The 16,962-nt window shown below is 43.2% G+C and overlaps 7 protein-coding genes, 1 long non-coding RNA gene and 1 other non-coding gene across 19 annotated transcripts; 6 read left to right on the plus strand and 3 right to left on the minus strand.

The window, feature by feature from the left end:
• Nucleotides 1-311: 311 nt before the first annotated feature.
• Nucleotides 312-4,050, plus strand: LOC6902753 (uncharacterized protein YJR142W). Of its 3 annotated transcripts, none has more exons than XM_015181392.2 (4): nt 312-729; nt 2,387-2,520; nt 2,597-3,257; nt 3,327-4,050. In XM_015181392.2, the coding sequence occupies exons 1-4, from the start codon at nt 657-659 to the stop codon at nt 3,521-3,523; spliced, it is 1,065 nt and encodes a 354-aa protein (XP_015036878.2). In that variant the 5' UTR covers nt 312-656; the 3' UTR covers nt 3,524-4,050. The 3 variants fall into 3 exon arrangements, with proteins under 3 accessions (XP_015036878.2, XP_002133265.3, XP_015036877.2); XM_002133229.4 differs by having other exon boundaries at nt 314-729; nt 3,321-4,050; XM_015181391.2 differs by lacking the exon at nt 312-729 and adding an exon at nt 1,901-1,931 and having other exon boundaries at nt 3,321-4,050.
• On the minus strand, nt 642-1,749 carry LOC117183936 (uncharacterized). The gene is made up of 2 exons (XR_004469074.1): nt 936-1,749; nt 642-878 (listed from the first exon to the last, which is right to left on the minus strand). It is a non-coding gene; the product is annotated as an uncharacterized lncRNA (long non-coding RNA).
• Nucleotides 4,051-4,290: 240 nt separating the features above from the next.
• Nucleotides 4,291-5,154, plus strand: RpL21 (ribosomal protein L21). Its single transcript, XM_001356258.5, has 2 exons — nt 4,291-4,435; nt 4,569-5,154. Exon 2 carries the CDS (start codon nt 4,587-4,589, stop codon nt 5,064-5,066), a length of 480 nt encoding a protein of 159 aa, XP_001356294.1. The 5' UTR covers nt 4,291-4,435; nt 4,569-4,586; the 3' UTR covers nt 5,067-5,154.
• An 87-nt stretch (nt 5,155-5,241) lies between these two features.
• On the plus strand, nt 5,242-6,703 carry LOC13036407 (zinc finger protein 271-like). Of its 5 annotated transcripts, none has more exons than XM_015181388.2 (4): nt 5,242-5,377; nt 5,453-5,829; nt 5,893-6,330; nt 6,385-6,703. In XM_015181388.2, exons 1-4 carry the CDS (start codon nt 5,279-5,281, stop codon nt 6,611-6,613), a joined length of 1,143 nt encoding a protein of 380 aa, XP_015036874.2. In that variant the 5' UTR covers nt 5,242-5,278; the 3' UTR covers nt 6,614-6,703. The 5 variants fall into 5 exon arrangements, with proteins under 5 accessions (XP_015036874.2, XP_015036875.2, XP_015036876.2 ...); XM_015181389.2 differs by having other exon boundaries at nt 5,893-6,050; XM_015181390.2 differs by having other exon boundaries at nt 5,242-5,381; nt 5,893-6,703.
• Nucleotides 6,618-9,088, minus strand: Tif-IA (RNA polymerase I-specific transcription initiation factor RRN3 homolog Tif-IA). The gene is made up of 6 exons (XM_001356257.5): nt 8,607-9,088; nt 8,058-8,539; nt 7,503-7,994; nt 7,270-7,439; nt 6,959-7,208; nt 6,618-6,890 (listed from the first exon to the last, which is right to left on the minus strand). The coding sequence occupies exons 1-6, from the start codon at nt 8,817-8,819 to the stop codon at nt 6,668-6,670; spliced, it is 1,830 nt and encodes a 609-aa protein (XP_001356293.3). The 5' UTR covers nt 8,820-9,088; the 3' UTR covers nt 6,618-6,667.
• A 99-nt stretch (nt 9,089-9,187) lies between these two features.
• Nucleotides 9,188-10,655, plus strand: LOC6902751 (deoxynucleotidyltransferase terminal-interacting protein 2). Its single transcript, XM_002133228.3, has 2 exons — nt 9,188-9,789; nt 10,252-10,655. Exons 1-2 carry the CDS (start codon nt 9,304-9,306, stop codon nt 10,621-10,623), a joined length of 858 nt encoding a protein of 285 aa, XP_002133264.1. The 5' UTR covers nt 9,188-9,303; the 3' UTR covers nt 10,624-10,655.
• LOC6902752 (small nucleolar RNA U85) lies at nt 9,892-10,192 on the plus strand. Its single transcript, XR_053164.2, has one exon. It is a non-coding gene; the product is annotated as a small nucleolar RNA U85 (small nucleolar RNA).
• Nubpl (NUBP iron-sulfur cluster assembly factor, mitochondrial) lies at nt 10,625-11,922 on the minus strand. Of its 3 annotated transcripts, none has more exons than XM_015181387.2 (3): nt 11,831-11,922; nt 11,433-11,614; nt 10,625-11,371 (listed from the first exon to the last, which is right to left on the minus strand). In XM_015181387.2, exons 2-3 carry the CDS (start codon nt 11,587-11,589, stop codon nt 10,662-10,664), a joined length of 867 nt encoding a protein of 288 aa, XP_015036873.2. In that variant the 5' UTR covers nt 11,590-11,614; nt 11,831-11,922; the 3' UTR covers nt 10,625-10,661. The 3 variants fall into 3 exon arrangements, with proteins under 3 accessions (XP_015036873.2, XP_033235449.1, XP_001356292.3); XM_033379558.1 differs by lacking the exon at nt 11,831-11,922 and adding an exon at nt 11,669-11,738; XM_001356256.5 differs by lacking the exon at nt 11,831-11,922 and having other exon boundaries at nt 11,433-11,723.
• Nucleotides 11,923-12,023: 101 nt separating this feature from the next.
• LOC13036511 (uncharacterized) lies at nt 12,024-14,365 on the plus strand. Of its 3 annotated transcripts, XM_015181386.2 has the most exons (4): nt 12,024-12,189; nt 12,242-12,262; nt 12,322-14,113; nt 14,193-14,365. In XM_015181386.2, the coding sequence occupies exons 1-4, from the start codon at nt 12,056-12,058 to the stop codon at nt 14,313-14,315; spliced, it is 2,070 nt and encodes a 689-aa protein (XP_015036872.2). In that variant the 5' UTR covers nt 12,024-12,055; the 3' UTR covers nt 14,316-14,365. The 3 variants fall into 3 exon arrangements, with proteins under 3 accessions (XP_015036872.2, XP_033235446.1, XP_015036871.2); XM_015181385.2 differs by having other exon boundaries at nt 12,094-12,189; nt 12,252-14,113; XM_033379555.1 differs by having other exon boundaries at nt 12,024-14,113.
• The last annotated feature ends 2,597 nt before the right edge of the window (nt 14,366-16,962 follow it).

A 16,962-nucleotide genomic window follows, 5' to 3' on the forward strand; every position in this document is an offset into this window, starting at 1 on the left:
ATAAAACTAAGAATATAAATGTGCAATTATATTCTTGTAATATTTATTATTTTGTAAAATAATTTACGTATCCATATAAATAAATCAAACAAATAACAGCTTCTATTTTATTTCCTACGCCAAAGAAACTTAAAATAAAAACGAAACATGAATTTATATGAAAAAAAAAAAATGAAAAAACGCAATACGACCAGAGAGCTGGGACATCTGTGGTACATTTTCTTTGTATGAACTGACACATCTATATACTCGGGGAATATCACAAACCAATACTATCGTATACTAATAAAAAAAATATCGCCTGTATCGATATAACACATATCGATAGAGCCCATGACTGTTTTGTTTTCATTGTTTGCTGGGGCGGCTGTGCTGTGTTCGTTGCTTCGAGTTTTGTTGTTCTTAAGATAACAATTCCCATTTCAGAATTTAAATATATAAAGATAGTTATATGTAAAGTGTGTGAGTGCGTGTGTGTGCGTACGCGGATGCTGCAGGGCCTAGAAGAGACAACAACTGACTAACATAAAATCAAAGGCTTCAACCAAAGAAATCGTTTGTTGTGTGAGTTCTGGACGGAAGAGTCAGGAGGGGAGAAAAAGGTGCCGGCGTTTCTGGAGTGTATTTATTTAGCTATTACCTTGAACTCACAACAAATGTCTTCAACCGAAGTAAAGCTGTCTCGTCTGCTGATCCTGGCGCAAAAGTTTAACAATTTCTATCTGACAGGTAAGAAGTGCAGTTTCCGCAAAATGCACAAAAAACCCGGCCCTGAAAATGGGTTTGGTCGTTGCCTTCGGGGTGTAGATGTGTGCATACATATGTACTTATGTATGTCCATTGTGGATTGTGTGGGTGGAGCTTGTGGAAGAGAGGGGCTGCGGCAGCCAGTGTTAACTTTAACTGATTCAGAGACGGTAAATATACATACGTACATGTACTAGTACGGCTGTTTATCGATTAGTTTGTTTACTTGGCTGTGTGGGTGCGTATGTGTATGCCAGTGCGTTTCTGATTCCGCAGCCTGCTGCCTGCTGCTTGGTGCGCTCGACAGAACGGAGCTCCTGCAACCTCTAAAATAATCACCAAATTGTTCAACAACTACCTACATATTCTGTTCCCTATCAGCTTACATTCACTGTAAACTGTAATAACTGCAGCTAACAGAATTCAATAGAACGCCAATCGAGCCAGAGCTCTTATGCAAGATCATTTTTATCAAGCGGAATACAAGAGCTAAATATACATTCTACATACATATGTATGTACATCTGTGCATATGTGTGTACATAATGCGGCCAGCCTAATTGGTTTCTTATAATTGGGAACCTTGGCTCCGCTGCGGTTGGGTGTTATTGTCAACTATCAACTAATATTTCTCCTTGTTTGTTGCCATAAGATTTTCTACGCGTCAACTTGAGCCGATCAAAGCTTTTGACATATGCATGTATATGAATATTATATGTGTAGTGTATGTATAATAAACAGGAGGGAGCAACGGCAGAGGGAACTCTGAGAACGCACACTCTGACAGCCAAGTTTTAACATCCAGAGCCGTCTCTCGAGTACTTCCCGACACATGTTAACGGTAAACATACACATGTATCATATTTATGTGTCGCGTGGTCGTCATTTAAATAAGGAATACCCTTACTTCAGCTATCGCTGTGGGAAGTATTCCTCGTGATAAGCAGGTTCAATGTAGTGCTTTTCAGAATAATCTAAAGTAAGTCCAAATAATTCGCGGAAACGACCTTTGACAATTTGTTAAAACTATATGTCTACTCTTCAAACGTGACTCGCTTGGATACAAATCAGTATCTGCAGAACGATATGTGCTTGGGAGTATATCCAGGAAAACAGGTGTAAACTGGAATCTAATCGCATTTCTCCATAAAGGCCGTATCTAATCGGAATGAGCATGCTGAAAGGTTTGCAATAAATACTTAAATGAACTTGTACTGTTTGACAACTTTGAGATCAATAGAAGAAATAAACAAATCTTTATCACCCGATTAAGAGAATCAAGTTCCTATGATTTACGGTTTTTGTGTACTGCACCATATTAATAAATAGAGTGAGTAGTGTACAGTCAAAATTAGGTTAAAATCACTCTAAGTTCACTTGCTATTAATGTACCTATTTATGAATGTTTCGGGGATAAGAGACTAGAAGCAAGCAATCCCGTGGTAAATAATACTCTGTACTACATAATACGAGTACTATCTTGAGTAGACGGTACCACAGACATATGTACATACATACGTATGCACACATCTATTCATAATTTTCGCTATAATTTCTTTCTGCTTGAGCTGTGACTTGGAAAGAGCTCTAGTGGCATACATAAACATATCCAATTAACGATCATCTTTACAACTAACAGGCTTTCACAAGGGCGACATACGTCCTTTTTTGGTTGAGGGTCAACAAGTTGGTCTCATCAAATCGGATGTTCTGAAGCAGCTCGTTAAGTATCCTGAAGTGTTCTGCATACGTGACTGTGAGCAGACGAAACAGGTAGGTCTTTTGTGGTTATCCGAATGCCATTTACAGGTCCTTTGCTAATGCAAATATTATATTTCATCCACCCAAGGGACTGGTGGAGCTGAACCCGGCATTCCGTGACTATAATGAGCGCACAGAGCAGCTGGAGAAAGTATTGCGTAACCTGCGCAGCGAGGAATTGTTCCCGGCTTTGCAGGGATGGCGGGATGAGTACTTCGAGGTGAAGTCCGATCACAGGGCTTTGCTGAAAATGGAGCGGGCGGCAACGCCCCTGTTTGGAGTACGCAAATATGGCGTCGACATCAACGGCTATGTGAGACATCCGACGCAAGGCTTGTGCATTTGGCTGCAGCAGCGTTCCAATACCAAAGAAACCTGGCCAGGCAAGTGGGATAATATGGTGGGGGGCGGCCTATCTGTGGGCTTTGGCATTAAGGAGACGGCCATTAAAGAAGCCGCTGAGGAGGCATCCATTCCAAGTGATCTTGTCAAGAACTTAGTGTCAGCCGGGTGTGTCTCTTTCTTCTTTGAAAGTCGACAAGGGCTTTTCCCCAACACTGAGTACGTGTTCGACTTGGAGCTGCCTCTTGACTTCGTTCCCCACAACGCTGATGGCGAGGTGCAGGCCTTTGAGCTGCTACCAGCCAAGGAATGTGTGGAGCGAGTGTTTACGCCGGACTTTAAAACAACTTCAGCGCCGGTGGTGATCGACTTCTTAATACGGCACGGTCATATTACGGCTGATGACGGTGAGAACACAACTGAGATTGTTATCGATAGACAACAGTAGACTTGATTCCGAATTCTTTCAGTGGTAGACTTCACGCAAATTGTGGAGCTCCTGCATGTCCCCTTGCAGTCCCTTTACATATATAAGACGCGCCTAGAGCAGATACAGAAGCAGCAGAAGCAACAGCAGCAGCAGCAGGAAAAGCTGCCCAACGACGAGAGCAACTGCAACTGTGGCAGTTTGCCGATTAAGCCTCTGGAGAACGGACACAAGAAGGCAGCCTAATCGACATGGGACTACGTAGTAAACATATGTACGAGTATATGAGAGAGACTGCTTATGTAGTGGGATTTCTAAAGTCCAAGCCAACAGGCAAACGTAATGCATGCATGTATTACCCAAACCATAATTACCAAACAAATCGACACATGTATAAACTACTATTCTAAATCTAAACTAATTACTATAATGGCAAGAACACTTAAAGTTAAATCGTATTTTTTATGTTGAACGTCAAAGTATGTGCTGTTTCTATTGGTATACGCAAACATATACATATTATTTACAATATTTATTATATATACAAATTTATGTATAACCTAATCTCCGATGTATTTGACAAACGACAATGACATGACATCTATTATAGTTTTGTGCTCTGATATTCCATTTATTAACGTGACGCCACATTCTTAGAGTTTTTGTGAACAATACGGACAAGTTAATACATAGGAACATGCCTATATAACACTTATATGCGATAGATAAAATATAAAAAATTGTATAACGATATTAAATGATATTTACTATTATATGTGTGTACCAAAGTGCTCAAACGTAAAAACGCGAAGTAATTTTAATTTTCTGTTGAATTTGTAAAAAATGTTTCCCCTAATAAAAGGATAAACGAAATAGAACCTAAATTCGCATGTTGCTTAGTTTTACTTTCCAAATTGTTGGTCGACCCTATGACGATTGCCAAATAATAAAAAATAATTTCAAAGAACCGAGTCAGGGCTGCGAACATTTTCAAACAAAACAATTGTGCGCCAAACTAATCGTTAAGACAGTGATGAAAAAGAGTCGTGCAGCCCTGTTCGAACGTCAAAAAAATCAACAGCGTGGCAACTCTGTTCAGGTAGCCATCTTTCTTTCTTTTCCCAACTTCACGACCGCGTGGACGTCGATACGTAAAAGGTTAGCTGGTTTTGTGCCCAAAATACTGCAAATAATTAATTTATATGCAATGCAAAACGCGTAAAATGTTACGCTGGAGTGCTATGCGTGTAAATGAAATGCGAAACGCTTCTAACAGTGCTGTTTTTTGCAGGGGACTACACATTACAAAATGACCAACTCAAAGGGCTATCGTCGCGGCACCCGAGACATGTTCTCTCGCCCCTTCCGTAAGCATGGTGTGATTCCGCTATCCACATATATGCGCGTCTTCAAGATTGGAGATATTGTCGACATCAAGGGACATGGTGCTGTGCAAAAGGGTCTGCCCTACAAAGCCTACCATGGCAAGACCGGCCGCATCTTTAATGTAACACAGCATGCAGTGGGTGTCATTGTAAACAAACGTGTGCGCGGCAAGATCCTAGCCAAGCGCGTTAATGTGCGCATCGAGCACATTCACCACTCAAAGTGCCGTGAGGACTTCTTGCGTCGCGTGAAGGAGAATGAGCGCCTGCTCAAGGACGCCAAGGAGAAGGGACAGTGGGTCACTCTGAAGCGTCAGCCTGAGCAGCCAAAGAAGGCGCATTTCGTCAAGAAACTGGAGGAGCCCATCGCCCTGGCACCAATTCCATACGAATTCATTGCCTAAGCTCATTAATAAACGGATTGTGTTTGCTATTTGTGTAGATTCGTTAATTCAAGTGTAAAAAAGAATCGATTTTCTATACAATTGTAAACAATGCATTTTGTTATTGTCAAAAAAAGGGGAAAATTGTTGAAAGGAGTTGGCATCTCTCTTCGATAAACAGCTGCTATCGATTAGATCCAGTCGCATCGAGATTTATTTTTCAGGGCAAAATAATGAGTTATAGTACGTGTAACACTTGTGGAAAGCAATTCGCAAAACCTACTTTCTTGCGCCGCCATCAAGTTGTGCATACTAAAGAAAAATCATACGCAGTGAGTAGGTGCACGTGCATACAAACATGTCTACTGTGACGATTTTTCTAAGGAGTGCGGTCTGGTCTCTTGCAGTGCGAAACCTGTTCCCTCTGCTTTTCCCAGCAGAGCTCTTTACAGCGTCACAAACGCATAAAGCATACAAGAGCAGAAGCTAGTCCTGTGCTTGGAGATGCCGATCAAGTCGCCCATCAAGCATTGAGTGCTCTTCTAGACCTGCAGAGTGGAATGGAGTCTTTAGTTAGACCACAAAATTCTCCTACGCAAAATAGCATGCAAACTACTATGGAAGAGCATCCACAGTGCAGAATCGTATCGGTTTTGGATAGATTGGATCCTTCTGGCCAATTAACAACCTTAACCGTTCAAAGAATACAGCGGTCTCCGAATAAATGCTTTTATGTCTGCGAGTTTTGCGCCAAGGAGTTTTTCAAGTCTTACGACCTAATCAGGTAAGAACTTGTCGAGAATTGAATAAGGGCGGTGGAACTATAACGGTAACTATCAATTCTCAGACATCGACGCTCGCACACCAAAGAAAGGCCGTATCCATGTGTCACTTGCCTTCGACGATTCTCCACGCGAACCAAGTTGAATGAGCATCAAAAGCGGATGCATAGAAAATCGAGTAATTGCCAACTGAACGAAAAGAAGCAGCGAAAAATGGAAAGAGGTCAGAAACTCGCAGAACTTCAACAGTTATTGCCGTGCCCACAGCAGAGTATTACTTCAGGCAAAAGCTACAAATGCGTTTACTGCAGTAGGATATATAAACGAAAGTTCAACTGTCGGCGTCATATGTTGACGCATTTAAGCCGTTTTTTAAACGAGAAGCAAGTGAACCCACACTGTAGAAAAAATAGCTCACCGAATAGATGCCTCGAGTGTAGAAAACCCTTTAAAAATACAAACGATTTATCCAGACATTTACTAACACACACTAATACCAAATCGCACGTATGCCACCTCTGCCATAAAGCTTTTAACCTTAAATCAACGCTTTCTAGGCATTTGGTAACCCATCTCAAATCTTCTCAACGACCTTCGGTTAACTGCCAAGTTTGTGGCAAGTTGTACGGCTCTAAGTCGGCTCTACAGATTCACCTGCGTCTCCACACCGGCGAGCGCCCCTTCAAGTGCGAGATTTGTCAGCAAACGTTTCGAACTTCGGGCCACAGGATCGAACATATGCGGGCTGAGCGTCATCGCGCATTACCTCCCTCATCACTCATATAAAAAATAACAGATGCGAAGGTATATTTTAACTTTATCAATACTATGTATAACATATTATGAATTAAAGCCTGGCGAAGTTCCGAAATGAAAGTGCTTGTCGAACTCCTGGCTCTTGGAAAGTTCATTCATCCTCTGACGTTTGTCTGCCAGTATAAAGTCGTCTTCCTCAACCATTTCAGAGTCGCCGCGTTTGCGCCGAAAAGTTTCTGTCGCAACGCTCTCTTCCATCTCGTGCGCCTTATAGACTAGATAGTTGGGCTCAATATATTTGTTAGATCTGGAAGAGCCGATTTACATAGGTTGAAAGGAAGGGAATGGAAAGGGAGCGAATTAATTTATACTCACAATTTCAGCATGTAGGGGTCAAAGGGAAAAAATGTTTCCAGCGTCTCCTCAGGCATCGCCTTATCATGGCCATAGACGGTGGCCAACTTTCGTCGAGCGTTACGCTCTAAAACTGTATGGCAATAGGCCAATTGATGGGTCCGCGTCACACCAGCAAATGCAGTAGCCACTGCTGGTAGGCAATATCGCAAGGGATTTAGGTGGGACATGGCGATGCGGGAGAGGGGAAGCAATTGAAGGAAGTGCAAATCTATAAACGACCAAAAAACAACAATTAAGTCAAGTACAAATTATAATTTCTAAGGCCTTACCCTTTGTCAAGTCTTTTGCCCGAAAGGCAATCAAATAGAAAATCGACTGACAGACGGAGAAGAAAACCATGTTGGCCTTTAACGAGCCATTTTGACTGCTGTACTGGTCCGAGTCGCCTATGTAGCTATTCGCCCAGTTGCTCAGTTCGTTGAGATACAATTTAATTGTGCTAGAACAGAGAGATCAGAATATTCATTCATGAACTTGGAACTCACTTTCATAGATTCTTTACCTAAGTGGGACAAATTTAGCACGAGCTAAATAGCTAGCTATGTAGCCGACAGCAGCGTGGCGAATAATAGCCGATACGTTAGGATTCTGCACTTTCAGCCAGAGCGAGCTTAGAAAAGCCTCCGAATATGCCGAGCGAATGCTGCACACATGGAAGATGACAAATTGCACATGATGGGTATTATGACTGGGCAGCAAGACCTCGTCGAAGATATACAGCAGCGTCTTGAAGAAGCGATTTGCAGCCCACCGTTTACCCTCGCTACAGTCGGGCAGAATTCTAGTTTTACTGTCCACAAACTTGTAAAGCATAGACAGACATGTGTCTAGCGTGTGTCCGATGGGATGAACAACCGAATCTTCCGGCTGCTTGACCACAGTGTCACTGGTTATATCATCTATTGTAAAGACGTCGCCTTCGTCCATTTTGTCTTCGTCCTCGTCTGTTTCGACGATCTCATCTCTTGGAGCGTTAACATCCAATATTAGAAGTCTATAGTATCAAATAAGGGCAATAACCAATAAATCATACCAATTCGCACCATAAGATACTTACTTTTGCAAAACCAGCTGCAAAACGAGCTCCTCAAACATCGGTTTGTACTCCATTAACCATAGCACATTGTATAGGTAGCCAGCTGTGACATGTGCTGGTTTCTTGAAGTATGGAAATTTAGCGGATATAACATCTATAACAACATCGAACGCCATCGGAACAGCGGTCAAAATGCGGTTGAGGATGTCATGAACTGTTTTCAGCTCAGTGCGCGTTCCTTCCGCAGGACATCCATTGACCCAGTCGGCGGCTTGCAGATCCCCGGGTATCCAATGGACAATACATTTTGATAATCCTATGGGAATATATGTATTATGGGCCACCATAATGTCAATGCTGAATTCCGTGTAAGCTTCAACAACTTCGGGACAGCGCTTTCGCCAGTTAAAGGAAAGCAGAGCCTCAACAACGTCAGCAAAATCTGGAGTCAAGCTGTGCACAATTTTGCGTCCATCCTTCATGATCTGTAAGACTTCGTCGTCCTGTTGGACGATGGGTTTGTTAATTTAAGTATAAAAAATTTCCTGTAATTGCAAGGTTTAGACTTACGTCAAGATCCGCTTCTAAAAGATAGTAAGAAAATTCTTTGACAAGGTGAAAATTTCCACCTTGTGCCGCACGCACCGATTCCAAAAGACCCTTCTCCTTGGGAGTGGCGAATCTGACTTTGTTGATTGCCGCAGCCTTAGCTCGCTCCCGGTCGGCACTAGAAAACGACTTTAAAATAGAAGTCACTCCCGTTTTGCTTGTGTAGGCAGACATTTTAATAACTATTTAATTTCCCAATAGTGCGCAATTTGATGTGGCCCGAAAGCAGTCTTGCAATGTACAATGTGCGACGATCTACCAATCTACGCTTCACGAGTTAAGCAGCTCCTTACACACTTTCTTGGAGTTGTACTATACAATATTCTCATTATAATTGTAATTTCCACTCAATAATATTAATATGGTTGTTGCTGAAACGGATTTTGTTTTGGTTTGCGTTAAAACACGTTGTATTTAAGAGAGACCAAAGTTAATGCAGAAAGTGCAAGGTATATTTAAAGCTATTACATTCTGGCCTGTTATTGTAATATACCTTAAATAGCCACAATATGCCAGAAATATGCCATTTTATACCAAAATACCATACCTGGTGTTCACATTTGGTATTTATTTAATGTTCAGTAGAAAAAAACAGAAGCACGCCATGTGTTTTGCGCCTTTTTTAATTAAGTGAAAAAAAAGGGAAGCAGGAATATAAATGGACTCCATATTTTTAGTGGACAAAACTGGCGACCAGGAGTTGCAGAGCAAGCAAGGACCAAATGTTTTTTATACAAAAGATAAAGACAGGTTCTTGCTATCAGATGGCGAATCTGGGAGCAGTGATGACGAGCAGCCAAGAGGCGAAACGGAACTCTTTGGGCTTAAGTTGAGCAGCAAAGATATTAGCAATGTTGTGCATTCTTCGTTAGCTGGGAGAAAGCCAGCCCCATCAAAAGTGGCCCTGCACCTGGATGCGATAACACGGAAAGTAGAAGCGGCGGTGGATAATTCAAGCAAACACAAAAAATACCCGCTGAAGCGGGGGACACAGTTGGATTGCAGCTGTGAACCGGACGTGAGCATTCGGTTGGAAAATGTGGAAAAGGACATGCTAAGGTCGAGACGAGCTTTGGATCCAGGTCTGGAGCAGCGCAATTCTCTGCCTACTCTCGGCAAGAGAAAGCAAGCCATAATGAACAGAGTAAGTGGTTCGAAGAAGGTGAATAATATTTATGCACACACAAATGATGAAATTTTCGACATCGGAAGTTACGCGTATAGGCGTAGCAAGTGCTCGGCTCACGCTGCTTGAGGCAACTGCTGTGACAAGACTCAAAATCGCAGACTTTAGCTATTCCTGTTTCATCCGTTGTAATCTTAGCTGCTACGTTGGAGCATGTTGTAGAGGCTGTAAGGCCAACGGAACATCAACAGCCATAGAGCTAGACTGCTGTCTGTCGTCAAGTTCAAGGCAGACAGTTTAGAGCTGGGCTAATATTCTTTCCATATAATGAAACGCTAAAAAGTTATTGTCGACCCACACAGCAGTTGCTAAGGCTTGAGCTAGAAGCCACATTGACGACGTCTTTAGTAATCTGATAGACCAGTAGTTCAAATATGAAGTACGTATAGTATATCATATACTAAAAAACGCATTTTTTAGGCGGAACGTGCAAAAACTAAAGGCAGCGGATGGTTCGATCTGCCAGCCACAGAAGTCACCGAAGAAATGCGAAACGAACTAAAAATCATTCAGATGCGATCGGTCCTTAATCCCAAGCAGTTCTACAAGAAAAACGACTTGAAAGTTCTACCCAAATACTTCCAGATAGGTACCGTTCAACATTCGGCATTAGATCACTATAAAGAAAAGAACACTAGGAAGGCCAAGAAGTCACTTGTCGATCAACTTCTGGAGGACGAGGCCTTCCAGAAGTTCAACAAGCGGAAGTACAATGAGGTAATCCAACGCACAGACAAATACGCACATCGAAAGACCATGAAAAAAATGAAGAAACTAAAGAAAAATAAATAAATCAATGATTTTGTAACACGTTTATCATATAATTGCCATCAGGGTCTAAAATCTTGCCCTGAAGCGGTCTTTCGTTCCTCCATAACTTGTAAAATGTGTCCAGCCAGTTGAGTAAAGAGTGTGGAATAGTCGGTATCTGGGTATTTTATAACTACAGGCACTCCTTCCTCGCCGCACTCGGCTATGTGAGAGTTAAGTGGTAAGGATATAAGCCTGTCAGGAAGCGACTTCGAGGAGGAAGCATCTTTAAAAAATTCTATGCGCTGCTTGCAGTTGTCGCAAATGGAGAACCTCATGTTCTCAACCAGACCAAAGATGGGAACTTTTAACTTTTCAAACATCTTCGCACCTCTCAGAGTAACCTCCACAGCGGCGGCGTGCGGAGTGGACACCAGAATAACACCTGTGATGTGTGTATGCTGAGTTAGGGAGAGATGAACATCTCCCGTGCCTGGAGGAGTGTCTATGACCAAAACATCCAATGGACCCCATTCGGCTCCTTTTAGTAGTCGCTGCACGGCTGACATCACTAGTGGACCGCGCCAAATGATGGCTTGATCGGGGGGCGTAAGCATGCCCATTGACAAGCACTTTACGTTGTAATTTTGAGGCGGAATCATCAGGTTCCGGCTATTCAATAGCGGCTCGCTGTGCACGTTCATTAAGAGAGGAATGCTCGGACCAAAAATGTCTCCATCCAACAGACCCACACGCTTTCCCAACTTCGCCAGACTGCAGGCAAAGTTAGCTGCAATAAACCAAGTTGATTAGGACATTACGATCTCTCAATTGCAATCTTACGCTCATACCTGCCACGGTACTTTTTCCCACTCCCCCCTTTCCAGACGCTACGACTATAATATCCTCGACCCCAATCAGTTTCTCCCTTTTGGGCAGACCGCGCGCCATCATTGCCGCCTGGTGGTCGGTCAGGTTTGCGGCAAAGCGTCGCTGATAGGCGCGCATTAGTGGACGCAACGCCAAAAAATTGCTATTCATGGTTATATTAACAATTATATTATTAATAAAATAAAATATTATTTACTATTGAGTGAGTTATCGGAATGTGCGATTATCCGATTTTTATTGGCTACCAGGGGCATGAATTTCTCAACAAATATCGCATGTCGATATATGTATCAAAGGCTGTGATGCCTATTATATGCGCGAAAGGTTGGTGTATTTTCACTTGTCTTCACAACTTTACCGCAAAGATTACACGATACGGATGTTTAATTCGGGAAGCTGCTGCGGAAGGGATGCATGGTGATATAGTCGTCGACCAAAATATCGCACCGAAAATATGGTATCAAAAATAAAAAATATCACCCATATCGATATATTAATATAATAACAACAATCAGAGAGAGATACAGTGCACGCAGTATATGGAACAGCTGCGACCAAATCCAAATTAAATTAAGACTGCCAGATGGACTCCACAAGTAGCCATGACCAGAATAAAGTTACCTTGGGCCAAAGCGACGACGAGCAGTGGTCAATTGAAGATGACACTCTTTTCCGGGCTTGTGGATTGATCAGCGTCAGTGCGGCGCCTTCCTGCAAGTCTGTGTTTATTACATGGAATGAATTGTATTTGCTAAATTTTCGTTTCAAGAAACCAAAAGGATCGAACAAGGTGAAAATGACTAGAGTACGAATTCCCCTGCCCACGAATAAAGGAAACCATCTACGCAGCATACACACCCTGAAATATAATACAATATTGCTAATGTCGGACGGCCAGATATATTGCTTTGGGTCGATCAAAGCCTTCCACTCTGTTAGCTGGCTGACTGGAGTGAGATGCTTCGCCCCAACAGATCAGGGCTTTAGCGTGATTCGCGAGAGTGAGCAGCGCCTGTTGCTAGAGACCTACCTGGATCTTCCTGGCTTGGAGACGGCTGAAAGTACTCTGCAGCACACCTTCGATATAACCTATGATGAACAGAATATATTCCAGTGCGACTGGAAAAACGACTTATACACCTTGACTACACTGAAAGTCTCTGATGAGGCGGAACATTTCATGCAGCGCTTGTTTGGAGCCAACAACGTGGTCAAGCAGCAGTATGTACATATTTTCAGCATAGCTGGACATGTATTTGCCTTGGCTTCCGATACACAGGCTGAGGCAGGCTACCACATTGAACTTCTTTGTGTCTATGCTGCCTCTATTCACTTTATACGCATTCTGCCTCGCCAGAATCTCTGTTTGGTCATTCTGAGCAGCGGCAGCGTGGACATATGGTACGTGTCAAAACTATTGGGCATTAAGCAGCGCCAGATGCATCACACAGGCTCGGAATGGCTGGACTATGACCTTGATGCCACCAGTGATAACGGGGCCTTATATTACACCAATGGAGAGCAGTTAGTGCGGCTGAGAGTTAAATATAACGCCCAGCTAGACGAGTGCCTTGTTCAGAGCGCGGCCAAATCTGTGCCCGGCATACAGGCCTGCACTTGGGAAAACCACAGCGAGCAATTGGTTTGTCTCAGTGATAACAACATGTTCTACCGCATTGATTTTTGTGGAGGCGATGTGGAAGCGGCCAAGAAGACTACATCCTTGATGAGTGATTTTACGCCAGCAGCAATACAGCGACTGCGACAAAATACCCATGAGTTGGAGAAATATAAAAGGCAGCCAGTCCTTTTGCAGTTGGCCATACAGAAGGAGTATCTAAAACAGCAACTGGTAGCGGTGGGCAGAAATAGGAAATGGATTCTTGGAGGCTGCAAGGCTTCATTAGAATTTCATCGGCAGATACCTCTTTGTCCAGATGCTGTTATGCTCGTGCAACCAGCTCAGGAGTTGGGTATTCATAGTTCTTGCGTTTATGCCATTTTCAAATTAAGTCTTGGCAGCTGTGAGCAACTGCTAATGCATAGCACCCACTGGCAGCTATTGGTGTATTATGACCATCAGGCCCATGTTCATGTATTGCCAGCAGATCTTTTAAATAGAAGGTGTAATTTAATAGTTTCTTTGAGAAAGCTAAGAAACGAACGTCTGCCTGATTTTACACTGCAGTTGCTTGCTTTTATTGAATTGCATGGTCAATTGAGTGCTGTGCTTCTACCCATTTTTGTTGAAGAAAATCCGTCCACCTACAGCGCCCTTTTTGGCGGAAGTGTGAGTGTGTCGGACATAAACGTACGGTCCGATAATGAACTACCGATATTCAATAAAAAGAAGTGTCCAACGATTTGTCAAAAGATTCGAGTACCTAATGATTTCACTCTGAAGCAAACGGCAAATCTGTTCAATGCCGCTGGTAATTTTAAGAAATCTCTCTTAGAACTATTTTTCATAGATATCAAGCTTTGCCTACATAGGAGTACAGAGGATAGGGACGAAATGAATGTACCTCTAACACTTCAATGTGACGATCCCTCTGCCATTTACTATTTCAAGCGCCATCTACTTTTAAATATGGATCAATTGTATACTGAGAGAGATTATACAATATTAAATCAAGTTATGGTAATTTCTATACTTTAATTTCAATATATTTCTTATATTCACTTTAATACACTTTGGCTAATATTTAAACATTCAACAGAAATTTCAATGTGAAACTGAACGTTTATATGGTACGCAAGGCGGAGATGGGTCGGACTGTGGAACTAATATTGGATTGCGATTGGAATCGCAATATACTGCCATTAGAAATACAATTTTTTAACCATTTGAAAAGAGCATGTTTAATAAAAAAAATAATTATAATATAAATCACACTAAAAATGTACATTTAAGGCACAAATATTTCCAGCACAATCTAAAGAAATGGTGAATTTGAATTTTCATTAAATGTTTTCAAGTGTCGGGGAGTGTATATGCGAATATTATGGCATATTTTTTTTAATTGACAAAAAAAATTAGCCCGATATTTTAAATTTTAAAATAACACTCCACGAATATTATAAAACTTGCGCAGTCATTCAGTCAGGGTCATGCTGTTGGTTTTAATTTTGTTTTTGTCAGCAGAGTTTAACGCATGGCAGAGCTATGCATAACTGGCGGGCCACGCACTACCCCAAGCGAAGCCCTGGATACCATGTTGGACCTCCTTTCCGTAAAACTCATGGGAAAGAAGGTTGCAACACTCCGCCTCAGAATGAGGGAAGCCATACTATGGAAAGCGTTTTGGTCACTCGGGAATCCTGACAAGACTACCGTAATTACCAGAGAGGACAGATTACTATACCCCTAGGGACCACCTCTCGTCGCCTTTCCAGGTATCAATCCTCCCACCTAGGGAGGACTGGGACACTGATGGCTCAAAGTTAGACGGCCGCGTGGGTGGTGGAGTCTACTAACGAGCTACTAACATCAGTCATTGCTTCAGGCTTCCGGATCGCTGTAGTGTGTTCCAAGCGGAGGTTGAGCCAATCAAAGAGGCCATCGCCTCCAAACTAGCCCTAGATACTCACGTGGTGAGCAGATCTGCCGCAGATCTCTGCACGAGATCGCAGAGTAGCTAGATATCTTCCTTACAGGAGTCCCCGGACATAGGGACATCGAGGGGAATGATGCCGCCGACGAGCTAGCCAGGCAGGGAACTACAATTCTTCTCTTATCAGAGAGGGTGTAGGTAGCGGTGCCTGAAGCTACGTGTAGGCTTCTTACGCACGAAATATTCGAGCAAAAGGCAAAGGGGAGATGGCAGCAAACCATCTCCTGTAAAGTCTCTAGATCGATATGGCCTTATCGATCGAAAAAGAGCTTGGCGGAGACATTTCGGACCTTTCCGAAATCAAACCTGGGACCTTGTCTAAGTTCATCCAAGCCTCCGGATGGGACTGCCCTAAATTTGCAACAGTTTGTTCCCTACGGCTTTTAGGCATTCAGAAGGGGAACACGCCAATGCGACATCACAACGGACCTTTTTACAGGTCCAAGTGAGCTGGGGGGGGTTTTATCGCTCCCCCCAGGCTACCGCCTAAACCTAACCTAGCCTAAGTAAAGAGATGGATCTTCAAGAAGAATTTCCAAAGAGTATAATGCTTCGCGATTATCTTTTGAAATACATGCGGGGTTACTAGCAGCGACTAAATGTCGCTAGGATTTTTGAGTAGCATTTTAGTGATCGGTTCGAAATTCTTTAATTTATAAGCAATGGTTAGGTTAGGTTAGGTTGAGGCGGCTGCCGGGCTCGCCCGGAGCCCGTCACACTTAGGCCGGCTTCGGCCCGTTGTGATACCGCATAGGATCATTCCTTCCTGCGTTGTGAGACTTCCTGTCAGCAATTATCCCATCCAGATGCTCTCACAAAGTTCGCTATCCTTCTGGGACATAGTTTGGACATCTCTGAGATGTCGTGTAGAAAGGCTGAGCCCAGGTGCTGTAGCCTTCTTCTGCTGAGAGCTGGGCAGGAGCAGAACAGATGTTCCACTGTCTCCTCCTCTTCCTCGTCTCTACAGCTGCGACAAAAATCGTTAAATGGGGCCCCCAGCCTGTTAGCGTGGGTGCCTATTAGCAAAGACTATACAATACCAAGATGTTGCATGAGCGACCAAAAAGCTGTTCTATGGCGGGTCCTAACATTAGAACCCAAAAGGCCCGAGGGAGCGCGCGGGGTTTCAATTCCCTTTTCGCCTGTACTTCGTCTCTACCGCGACCCCGCTGCCCATCGGTTTCGTCTGTTCGGCAATTCTGGACTGTCGAGCCTCAGCACCGTCGAATCGGTGGTCGCGGATCGCCGATGTCTTTGGAGCGGCACAGTGGGAAAATTCGATTGGAAAATTCTCTATTAGAATTTATCTAAAGCACTCATACAATTTTTTTACTATTTCGGCTGAGTCCCCACTGTGCCGCGCCAAAGACATCAGCGACCACGCTGCCCTACGGTTTCGGCACGCAGACGATTCATATTTTGTTTTTGTATTCTTTCTCTGGAGACACACCGACTCGACGCTGACCGAGGCATTGACGAAGCCGAGTAGCATTTCGGAGGCTAAGGAAGCGTAAAAGAGAATTGAAGTAATAGCCCCGCGCGCCCGTACCATGAAGCCTCAAACGAAAATTGAAAAAGAATTTGTTCCTCATGCAACATCTTGGTATTGTATAGTCTTTGCTATTAGCCAGTGTCCCGTGAGGGAACGTATGACTACGCTGCACCTTTTCCTGCTTAACTTGAGGAGCTCGGAGGTGCGCTTCATGTCCATGGTCGGCCATGTTTGCCAAGTTGTGCGATATCGTGGCACTATTTACCACATCTCGTTTGTTAGTCGCTTGTATTGCTCTTTTATAATGAGCTTACAGGTGGCCATTGTCTTGGAGAAGGGGGATTGTAGTGCCAGATCTAGCCAGCACGTCCGCTATACCCTTGA

The sequence above is a fragment of the Drosophila pseudoobscura genome, chromosome 4 (genome assembly GCF_009870125.1).
Source record: "Drosophila pseudoobscura strain MV-25-SWS-2005 chromosome 4, UCI_Dpse_MV25, whole genome shotgun sequence".
Lineage (NCBI taxonomy): Eukaryota > Metazoa > Arthropoda > Insecta > Diptera > Drosophilidae > Drosophila > Drosophila pseudoobscura.

Coding starts and splice junctions, on each gene's coding strand:
- LOC6902753 (XM_002133229.4), top strand. CDS start 657: ATGTCTTCAACCGAAGTAAAGCTGTCTCGTCTGCTGATCCTGGCGCAA. Junction 2,521..2,596: donor ACTGTGAGCAGACGAAACAG/GTAGGTCTTTTG, acceptor CATCCACCCAAG/GGACTGGTGGAGCTGAACCC. Junction 3,258..3,320: donor TCATATTACGGCTGATGACG/GTGAGAACACAA, acceptor GAATTCTTTCAG/TGGTAGACTTCACGCAAATT.
- LOC13036407 (XM_003736106.3), top strand. CDS start 5,279: ATGAGTTATAGTACGTGTAACACTTGTGGAAAGCAATTCGCAAAACCT. Junction 5,378..5,452: donor CTAAAGAAAAATCATACGCA/GTGAGTAGGTGC, acceptor GGTCTCTTGCAG/TGCGAAACCTGTTCCCTCTG. Junction 5,830..5,892: donor AAGTCTTACGACCTAATCAG/GTAAGAACTTGT, acceptor ATCAATTCTCAG/ACATCGACGCTCGCACACCA.
- LOC6902751 (XM_002133228.3), top strand. CDS start 9,304: ATGGACTCCATATTTTTAGTGGACAAAACTGGCGACCAGGAGTTGCAG. Junction 9,790..10,251: donor AGCAAGCCATAATGAACAGA/GTAAGTGGTTCG, acceptor CGCATTTTTTAG/GCGGAACGTGCAAAAACTAA.
- Tif-IA (XM_001356257.5), bottom strand. CDS start 8,819: ATGTCTGCCTACACAAGCAAAACGGGAGTGACTTCTATTTTAAAGTCG. Junction 7,995..8,057: donor TTGCAGCTGGTTTTGCAAAA/GTAAGTATCTTA, acceptor TTGATACTATAG/ACTTCTAATATTGGATGTTA. Junction 6,891..6,958: donor GACCCCTACATGCTGAAATT/GTGAGTATAAAT, acceptor CGGCTCTTCCAG/ATCTAACAAATATATTGAGC.
- Nubpl (XM_001356256.5), bottom strand. CDS start 11,622: ATGAATAGCAATTTTTTGGCGTTGCGTCCACTAATGCGCGCCTATCAG. Junction 11,372..11,432: donor GGGAAAAAGTACCGTGGCAG/GTATGAGCGTAA, acceptor GGTTTATTGCAG/CTAACTTTGCCTGCAGTCTG.
- LOC13036511 (XM_033379555.1), top strand. CDS start 12,056: ATGGACTCCACAAGTAGCCATGACCAGAATAAAGTTACCTTGGGCCAA. Junction 14,114..14,192: donor CAATATTAAATCAAGTTATG/GTAATTTCTATA, acceptor AACATTCAACAG/AAATTTCAATGTGAAACTGA.
- RpL21 (XM_001356258.5), top strand. CDS start 4,587: ATGACCAACTCAAAGGGCTATCGTCGCGGCACCCGAGACATGTTCTCT.